The 10518-nt window shown below is 40.3% G+C and overlaps 1 protein-coding gene across 1 annotated transcript; it reads right to left on the bottom strand.

Annotated features, from left to right (window-relative positions):
- Positions 1-5526: 5526 nt before the first annotated feature.
- On the bottom strand, positions 5527-9093 carry dmrt2b (doublesex and mab-3 related transcription factor 2b). Its single transcript, XM_068707154.1, has 3 exons — positions 8719-9093; positions 7603-7705; positions 5527-6444 (listed from the first exon to the last, which is right to left on the bottom strand). Exons 1-3 carry the CDS (start codon positions 9091-9093, stop codon positions 5609-5611), a joined length of 1314 nt encoding a protein of 437 aa, XP_068563255.1. The 3' UTR covers positions 5527-5608.
- Positions 9094-10518: the final 1425 nt, after the last annotated feature.

The following is a 10518-nucleotide window of genomic DNA, read 5'->3' as shown; positions in this document are numbered from 1 at the left end:
GTGTATGGAAAAACCCAAATAGTACAGGATGGGGATAAGTGGGGAGGTGCGGGAGAGAACTCTAGCCTGCCTGTTTCAAAGATGTTTTTAAAGCTGCGAAAGTTCTACTCCAACTGCGGCAGGCTGGGTTACACACAGGGCTGTCTTTTTACAGGCGAGAGCTGGTGTGTTTGTTCTTCTGTTAAATGAAGGGTGGCGGTGGTCAGACTGGAACCCAACTACAGTCAATTAGGAATGTCTCTGTCAGAGGGCAGACCAGACACTTGTTCTCTATTAAAGCCTTTTTATTTTCTCTTAGCTCTGATGGACACAGCTGTGAATTCATGGAACAACCTGGACCAAATTGCTACTTATAGATGAACCCCTAAACTTCAAACTTCAGACTGATTGTGTAGAATAAAACTGATATTTGTTTGGTACAAGCAGGCCTTAAACCAACGTGATCTCACAGTAATTTGTTAAATGACCACGTTCTCTTAACAGTAACATAACACAAGAAGAATGATAACATCATAATTTATTTGCCCCCAAAATATGCATGTTTACGATCAAGTGGCAAAGCCTGTAGTAATGGCTGTAGCAATTATGACAAAAGCAAAGGAGGAAATCAGGTTACATTATAATATGTATAGTAAAGACATTGTGGATGGATGGCTCAATAAAACATTAGATTTATACCAGCTGCAGCTGCTGATTTTACTCCTTTCTTTTGTTGCATTCTCATAGTTTATCAAAACTTTTTTAAGTGACTTTCATCCCTACTATGTAACTGATGCGACTTGAAATGTAGCAATACAAGTACAATACGTCAGATAAGAAAAAAAACCCTCAAAAAAGTACTTAAAAACGATTTTGTTGCAGTAACAAGAACAAGTATAATTAGTTACTTCCAACCCTGCTTGTTAGTTTAATCCTTACAAAACTGAAATGATTGCATGAAGGCTTGAAGCTCAGCTAAAGTAATCGACTGCTGGCTGTAGCTTCATATTTATCATACAGACATGACAGTGGTGTTAATCTTCTCATCTAATTCTTGGCAAGAAAGCAAATAAACATATTTCCCAAAATGTCAATCGACTCCCTTAAGTATCATAAAGACTCATAACCTTAAACAAACACACTCAGTGTCTCTCTATTGTACAGGATGTGATGTAGAAATGCAATGATCATCCAGGGAAGATTTTTTTTTATTGTGTTTGCTGTGCTTTTGTTTTATCTGTTGTTTTACTGAAACCCTCGTCCTTGACTTTAGAGCACAGCCTGACCTGCACTGCACGAAACCTGTCTGTGCAGACGGATTTAACTAGGTTGTCTGGTGATGTGATCTATTTGTGTCTTGTTTCTGTTTGTCTGTCCATATGAGTCATTACAGGTGATATTTCAAACATTGCTGGTCTGACACTTATCTTCACAAACATCTTCACATTGTATTTCAGACTTTTAAGACATACAAAGATTTGTTTACAGAAGATCAAACAGATATCACTGTCAAATTCAGTTAAAACTTGATGAATGATTCCCGCCGCTGTTTTCTGGTGTTTTAAATGAATTACGTCATTGCCTGGAGGGGGTCACATTGGCATTTCAAACTCTGAAAGGCTGTAAACCACCAGGCTCATATTTGCTTGAAGATGAATTGGGGAAGGCACATTTTTAACTGACTCGCACAAATTCTGCCTGAGAGACAATGTTTACTTTTATATACGTATCTTCTCTTTTATATTGAGAGGTCATTGTGTCGCATCAAAATGAATGTGCGTTAACTGAAGCGATGCCACACTGAAGATGCTTTCATTACTGGCCTGTATCCACAAATCACAGCAAAAGTTCAAACACACACAGCTGTAGCGTAACGTTACACCAGTGGCTACCGAACACCATGAGCATACAGGGCTGTTGCAGGGCAGGGTGGGACAGGAGAGAATCCAAAGTGCGCGGTAAGTTGGCAGAAAGATCAAACTCTCTGCTCTGAAACCTCATACTCAACGTTGCAGACACTTTGTTGAAATAAACGGAAGGAATACTGCCCGGAGTGTAATAATAACGTTCATCAGCTTACCAAAGTTAGCAGCCGTACATATAACAAATTAAGCTGTGCAGGAAATCTAGTTATTTGTCCTTTGACAAAGTAAATATCACGTTGTCTTGCCTCTATGAAAGAAGTAAATTAATGATGCTCAGGAAGTTTATTACAATACTGAAACAACTCACACTGAACAATTTATATATAAAATACCTCAAATATAAATAATAAATATATCACATGCAAATAAGTTACTATCAGCTAAAACAGTTTCAATATTTGTAGCAATTGTAGAAATATATTAATTGGATTTTAATACAAAAAAATAAGTGTTTGTATTTATTGTGTAATAAGTTGTATTGAGGGTTGGAGTAAACCCAAAACTACAACAGTGCAACATAAATCCAGCCAACAACGGTTCCTAGGATATCTTACAAAAAGTAATTTCTCATTCTTTGTGCGTTTTCCAATAGGAAAGTCAGCAACACGTGTCTATTTACATCACTTACATGCATACAGTCTTTTCAAAATGAACTTCCATCTTCACAGGAAACTACTTAGGTTCAGGAAAAGATCTTGCTAACGGTTAATTTGCAAACTCACTAGCTCATCTTGGTCACAAAAGAGACAATAAGTTATCAAATGTATTCAAAAGATAGATTTGTACTCTCGACTCCTGCTTTAAAACTGTGTGCAAACAATGACTCTTTTGTGGGGCAGTTTTTACTTCAACAGAGGAGGTTAACTAGTGAATGTAGCTAATGAGATAATGTTAGCTTCCTCCACTTTTGAACTCTGGCTCTCCGTCTCCTCAAAGGTCAACACTGTCTAGACCACTTGCTGTGAATAGTGATCACATACATAGCAATCACCAGTATGATAAATCAATATTGACTTAAACTTTGTCCTAATCCAACAAAAATCATATCAATAAAACTAATACGGCAGGTTTATGAGACAGGACTACTATGACAACTTGTCTTATCAACCTGGAGAGTTCTTCGCATTATCCAAACATCCCATAATAACGCTATTAAGTTCAGACAGCAGCTCTCTCAAAAGTGCCGCGTGAAATGACCTTGCCACACCAAGACATATGCTTTTCACTATCATTCTGTAATAAAGAGAGCTGGCAGTGCGATCAAAGGCTTTCCACTGATCCCTGATACTAAATGTTGCTGATGATCTGTCCAAGGGGAGAGCAAAGACTAACACGAAGATCATACCAAACAACTAGAGGGGTCTGGCTGCCTCATTCAAGTCTTAGAGTGAGGCCCGTGAAAAACGTACTTGCATGAGAATTTACCTTCCCTGCACGTCTGCCTTTGCACACAGCTTAAGTAAACACTACTGGTAGAGGACATGAAGGCAAAGGGAAAACAAAGATCATTTTGATAGTAGGGTGATGGCTTCATGCTAGGTTAGGACAGGCTGCAATGCTTGGGTATTGATGGGAAGAGGGAGAGTCAAGAATCTCCTAGTTTAAATAACAGGGTGGAGGTGAACAATAAGAGTTTTAAATGAGCAGGAGCACATGTAACCTGTGGGCTGGCTCTTTGTCAGGCCTCCCCCGGGCCGCCAGCTCTCTTCAGATCTTCTCTTTATTTTCTCCCATCTTTCCAGTCACTGCTGCAGCTGATGGAGTCTGTATGATGAAAATGTGAAGATCACAGTCACAGGAAAAAGGCCAAAGCAAAGCTTTTCTACCCTGAACACAGCGAGTGAAATCAATCCTGCTGAAATGGAAATGAGGCACAACGAGAGCATGAAGAGCAGGAGCGCCAAAGCTGGGCGACAAAAGAAAGTTGGGGGAGGAGAAGGGTTTGCACTGTTACAACTCCCAAAACATGTTTCAACCTGTTGAAACTGCTTTGTCAGCATACTGGCCTGAATCTAATAACCCCCCACATGTCCTCTTTCTCCCTCCTTCCTTCCATCGACCTACAAAGGAAAATGCTGGCAATTACAGATCGATTTAAACCTTTCCAAACAGCACATAACAATAAAGCTAATCTGTCCGTCCCTGGAACAGTCCTACCAAGAACAGTGGAACGTGAATAGCATTTTAGAGCGGGGTCGCTATCTATTAAGCACACCTCATCTAAGAGCACTCCAGAAAGAAACATAGGGGAACTGGATAAATGAGCTTCTCCCCTTTCCCTTTGCCATGGGTGAAATTGATTTATATCCTCTGTGTCATTCATCACAGAATTCATTATCACCCCATTGTGACTGATGCTCATCTTTTTATCATCATAGTGAAAATGGCAGTTTGCAAGTAAGAGGTTTTAATATTGTAAAATCACTGCAGATGGTGAACAATAATAATAATAAAAAACAATGGCACATATTCAGTGCTTTCAGGTTCACAACATCATCTTTTTTTAGTGCCAATCTCCCCTCGGTCTGTCTCTGTGATAATACGGGGAGAAAGGCATTCTGATATGCTGCTAGATACTAGCAAACAAAGACACGTAGCAGCGCTATCACCTCTGTGTTGACGCCACAAGGTCCATAGTTGTGAAAAGAATCTGACCTCCATCTCTGTGAGATTACAACGCAGAACAAAAAAACCCACAGAAGGAGAGAAGAAGTGGAAAATGGATATAGATCAAATGTGTGTTCAAACAAACTTGGTTGGCATCGGGCTCAGCATACAATAAAGAACAATGTCGTCTAGGCAACGCGGGCACCTTCTCATTCACCCTTTGGAGAATATTTTCCATCTTCCCTCATTCTGTCATCTGATGATGTGAAATTGTGTGTCATATGATGATTGAATTTAAAGTTGTACAATTGAAAAGATGTCAACAGTAAAAATTATTAATAAATAATGAATGTATATTTTTCACTTGGTAAAAAAGAGAGAACAAATGCTGTCAGCCCTTTCTGTGCTATGACAGACAATTTTGGAGAGGACATCTTTGCTCTTTTTAACTGTCTACATGGCAAACCACCTGCTTCACCTCATGACCTGAGGTATTGGTTTTCTTATGAGTTCAGAGGGATTTCTAAGCACCTGGTTTGTTTTGACAAGCAGCGCCCGAGAGCAGCGCAGAGATCAGCCAACCACATCTACGCTTTGATTTAAAAAGCAATGCAAAAACTAAGAAATGGGCACAAGTTCAAACACTCCTTGACTTTTTCATCAACTTTGTTTTATGGATGTACTGTATATATCTTCTTGCATGGAAGGAGAAAATAATGTGATTGATTTGAGAGAGTCACAGCAGAATGGTTCGGTATATTTTTATAAAAAAAAATTACAATATTTAAAGCATATTTTTGTACAAAATATGCTCGATGTAGGCATAAAAATGAAAATCTAATTATCAAGTACATATATGTTTCATATCATAGTTAACATATAACTAAATAGATTTTTATGAAAAGTAAGAAAAAGAAATACAAAGAATAATTAAGGTTCTGGAAGTTGTGCATACTCAATGAATAGCAAGCAGCCCATGTCAAGAAATGTGTTTCAAAACCTGTTACACAAGTAGCAATTTTTTCTATTTATTCACTCAACAGTGATTCTTAGTCCGCACATCAACAAAGTGCACTACACTGCTTTTCATTTGCCTGTCAGGCCCTCAGCAGAGCCTCCACAGAGAAAGGTAATGGCTTCACAGCAGGAGTCCTGACTGAGCTGCTCTTGACAGAGTCGGCATGAGGACCTGCCTGATTGGCAGAAGTGTCTGCGCACCAGCCCTTAGCTATCAGAGGACTGGGATCAAAAGTCCTACAGGATGCACTGACGTCTGGCCCGCCCAGGATACCCTGATCCGATCCAAAAATAGAGCGTGTGACGGTTGAAAAGCCATTAGAGTCAATTATTTCTGTCGGTTTTGAGGGGGGTTTGACAAGGTCTAGACCTGACAAGGTGCTGCCATGATGTTTGAGTATTTGTCTTGATGGTAGAGGCGTCAGCTCTGGTCTGTCTTTCTTTTCACGGCCTTGGCAGCAATTCAGCCCCTCCTCATCCCTCCTGCTTTGCTCTGAGCTTTGACATAAGAAGTCAGTGTGGTCACCTTCTGCAGATGACCTGCTTTTTAGGTGGAAGAACTGATAGAACTGAAAGTCACACTCATACAGAGGCTTATATTTATACACAGGCACATAACTGGACGTCCCTGCAGTGGTGGGTTCCTTGTTGAGAAGACAGCAGTGGAGGCTTGGGGAGACAGGCAGAGGCGGAGGGTGCAGCACAGGGACGAGGCCAGAGGAGGAGAAGGAAAGGTTGCTGTGCAGCTCTCTCTGTCTCAGCTCCCGCTCCAGCATCACGTTCTCCAGCTCCTTGTCGGCGAAGGCTCGCCTCTTCCTCATCCGGCTGCTGATGGGGGGACACGTAAAGTGTGTTTGTTCACGCTGCTTTGACCAGCAGGAGGTGTCTTCCTCCAGCGGCACCACTGGTTTGAGCCCTGGATAGAAAGCAAAGCCACACACTGCTGTTTTGTGTTCATTTATTTAATTAATTAATGAATATTTTAATTTATTCCAACCAATTAACTGTCATGTTTATGTTTGAGTACTTTGTTCTTTATTATTTTAATTATGCAGTTGGTTAGCAGTGTCATTTCTGTTTTACTGAGAGCACAGAGAATCTGAGAGGGCTATAAAGAAGATAAAAGCCTCCAGCAGGATTTGAATGCAAGTCAGCGGGTATTAATACACACTGTGTATTACAGTAATGGCCTGTTGTTGTGAAATAGTGAAGCCACAGTGATCAGGTGGCTTAGATACATTAAGTGTGTGTAATGCAGGGTAATGACATCCAACAAGAAGCACTGGTAGTTTGGGGCCTGAGCAGGGCTTGAAAATGCAGTAGCAGTGAGAGCAATATGTACATAATGCATGTGTGTGTTAAAGAGCATGCACATGTGTGAAGTTATGTGTGTCTACTTGTGGAGACTAAAATCTGTTTGTTCAGTGACATTGTTGGGACTACTGTCTGTCCAAGGACAAGAAAATGGTATCCACAAAGTTAAACATGTATTTTGGGTTAAGACTTGGTTTTTGGTTGAGAAACAGGCTGAAGCTAAGGCTAGGAAAACAGGTTGTGGTTAGACATGGAGGGATTACGGTTCATGTTGAAGTAAACTTCGGGGAATCAATGTCCTAACAAATCATTCCAAAAAACATTGAGCTGAATTATGTAGTTCTTTTGTAAGTGAATTTTTTCTGCACTTCACAATCAGCTTTGTTGGCCAACTATATGCGAGCACATGAAAGGAATTTGACTTTACATAGCTGTAAACATAAATATATGTATATAAACCATGACAAACAATAAATACTCCAAAAGACATGTAACAATCTCATCTCACAAGAAAAAAAAAAGTTTATTTGTTTTGCTCAGCAAGCAGTGACTTACCTTCACCAATAGCAGATGACAAACAAGGTTGCTCAATTTGTGATCTTGCATTAATTCTATCAAACTTAACACATTAAAAGAAAATAAACTAAATGTTAAAGTTGACTTCAAAGGTTTTATCTAATTTACTGGAAAAAAACCCTGCTCTTTATGATCCAGTCTAAGAGGAAGTACATTAATGAGAGAGATGTTCATTAAACTTTACCCTGCAGGATGCTCTTAGCCAGTATGCTTGGTTCGGCGGCTCTCGCGTAACGCTGATACGCAGTCCTCCGCAACGGACCTGCACACCTCACCCCCCTCTTACCCTGGGAGAAACATGGGAACAGGAATTAGACATTTGGACATAATCCTATTGTACTGAGACTGTGCCCCAAAGGTAATTAAAGTTATTAAATACATTATAAAGGCAAATAGATCTCTTTATGGTTATAGCATTTCAGAATGGGGAATATTTGGCTCTTCACCCTGTTGACACCAGAAGATGCAGCCACTAAAGGCAAATGCAAGTCGTTTTATGTTAAGTTTGTATAGCTTAACTTCATTTTTTTGTTTTGTTTATAGTTTTGGGGTTAGTTTAAAATCTTAAACTTGAAGCTATAAGTTTAAGCTTTTAAAAGGGCGGCAATTGTTTGTTGCTGGTGGTCCTTATTCCATACTTTCTGTCTTAGTTAGTTGTATTATTATATTTTAATAAAATGTGAACAATAATATGTATTTATATGATACAATCAGAAATATGTTTTCGAAATGTTAACACTTTATAATGCATAAATTCATATTTTACCTACAGTTATACAGCTCACTTACAGCTCACTTTTTCTAATAGAAAACAACTAACAAAACTTAACTGAAATGTTCCAAATCTCCAAAAATATGATTCTGTTTTGAAGAAATTAAGAAAAACAAACAAACATGTGCTTCAGTCTGTAGTGATGCCCTGAGCCATGATATGGTCAGACTTCTCTCACACACAGCTGAACATATGGATAATAGTAATACATTTGCAAATTCAGCCTTGTAGCTTTATTTCTAAGCACTTCTGTAGAGTGTAAAATATGTATGTGATTTCTCTTCAGAAAATGAAATCCAGCCAAAGAAAAGTATGCAGTGGTAAATAACAATTACTATATATTCTGATCTTTGGTCTACCAACATATGAGTCGGTTCACTTTGATTGTTTTGAACTCACGTTTTGGGCCTCATTTTGATATCAATATCTGCCTGATAATTACGGTTCGCCTCCTGATTGTGGATAATCATCTACTGGAGGTCATGATTTAGCCATCTGCTTATCCTCCACCATTTCTCCATCACTGACCTGCCCTTGTGCTCTTCTCACCTCCGCAGCTTGCTGCCTCCTCAGAGCGACCTGCGCTGCCATGACGCGCTGCCGCTCCACCACCAGCAGGCAGCAGGCACAGCGACAGTCCCTCCAGCGGCAGAAGCGTTTGTGGCCTTTCAAACACGACACGACGCCGTGGTTGCGACAGCGGGCGCATTTGGGGCTCCGGGTCATCTTGCGTGGCTTCGGCTGATGGCGCTCCGGAGCTGGGGCCACTTTATTCTGCCCTCCGTCCCCGCGGCAGCCGCGCTGCCCGGTGCATCCGTCAGGACTCGTCACGTCTTCGGATTTTAATACATCACATTTTGCTGTGGTCTCCAGCTGCAGGTCTGCTTCCAGCTGAGAGGACATCTATGACTAATAACACCGGAATCCCAATTTGAACCCGTGGTGCACTATGTTGCTGCTAACGCTGAGCAGACTTACGCAAACGATCAAAACGGACCAAGACGTGATTATTCACTTACTAAATTAGAATCAGGACTGAGAAATACATTCTTTGTCTGCCGAAATGTCAGAAGAGCTGATTAATCATAATAATGATGTTGTTTTTGGCATAAAACAACTGACAGACTACAACATGTCCTCTTAATTGAAATAACAGACATAAAGTAAAACGACGCATTAAAGAGTATGATTCCGGGCTTCAGAGATCCAATTGAACACCAAGCCGTGAGGTGTGGTGTCGTGCTCCAGCCTGCTGCTACATGACAGTGTTTTCAGGGTGGAAACTTTGCAGCCTACCGCCAGACGTTTGAAATGTTAAGCCTCTCTCAGCTGCTCCCTGACGCTGTTTCCAAGAACAGTATAGTACAGGATCGTAGACCGGGCCGAGCTCCTGTTGCGGGACCGTGAGCAAAGATTTGAGGGAAACAGGTTTGCAGCAAAAGCAACTCCCTCTTCCTATAAACCCGTGTATCCTACCTGCCCTGTCCCGTCCTGCCCTGCCCACCTTCGAGGTGGTTCTCATCTTTCAAGAGATTTGGGATCTTGCCCGACCCACATCTCCAAATTCTTCTTGGCGAGGGATCACCAAGTCATTATACGTATAATTATTTTAATATTAGTAATAATATATGCAGAGAGAGAGAGAGAGAGAGAGAGAGAGAGAGAGAGAGAGAGAGAGAGAGAGAGAGAGAGAGCAGGCGAGCTAAAGAATAGGCTTACTCATTAGGACATGTGTCCGTAAGGGTGCATATATGTGAGCGCTGTGTTTTACCAGACTGATACAATATGGACTAATTACGCACGCGCCTTGGGGAGAATAGCCTTGTGGAAGAATGAGAGATAGACAGAGTGAGAGGGAGAATTACATTTTCATATTACCTAGGAGTCTTCACATTCATATTTATTCATTATACTGTTAAATAATTCAATAATTTAATCGCTCTCTTGATGTTTTAGTTCCAACATTTCTGGGTACTGAAAGATAATAATTGACATACATACATATTCACACTTAATGTTTGTTTAGATAAGTGTTTTTAACACCAGTTTACTAAGAGAGCATTATTCAAATTCCCACCTTTTTTGAGAATTTATATAATTGCATACTGCTGTCAGGTAATTCCTTGATGTGATGCAACAGATGGAAGTAATTGTTAATACTTTGGTTTATGATTAATACAGACTGCTATATTTGCCTTTGGACTGTTATTTGTGCAAAGTGGAGTAAATTATGCATTCAGCGAATTTCTTTGGATGTTGATTATATGCTGCACTTACCTCCTCATCGCCTCCTCTTCAGCTTACACTTATGGCTGATAAAGAGTCGTG

Source organism: Cebidichthys violaceus, unplaced genomic scaffold (genome assembly GCF_023349555.1).
Source record: "Cebidichthys violaceus isolate CVI_PGR_0920_01 unplaced genomic scaffold, fCebVio1.0.p SCAF_13, whole genome shotgun sequence".
Lineage (NCBI taxonomy): Eukaryota > Metazoa > Chordata > Actinopteri > Perciformes > Stichaeidae > Cebidichthys > Cebidichthys violaceus.
This window is presented reverse-complemented; position numbering and strand designations above follow the sequence as displayed.

Excerpts from the sequence above, each read along its gene's own strand:
- dmrt2b (XM_068707154.1), bottom strand. The coding sequence starts at position 9,093 with ATGTCCTCTCAGCTGGAAGCAGACCTGCAGCTGGAGACCACAGCAAAA. Across the intron at positions 7,706-8,718 it reads TGAGAAGAGCACAAGGGCAG|GGTAAGAGGGGGGTGAGGTG; the intron begins GTCAGTGATGGA and ends TGTTTCTCCCAG. Across the intron at positions 6,445-7,602 it reads GGCTAAGAGCATCCTGCAGG|GGCTCAAACCAGTGGTGCCG; the intron begins GTAAAGTTTAAT and ends CTTTCTATCCAG.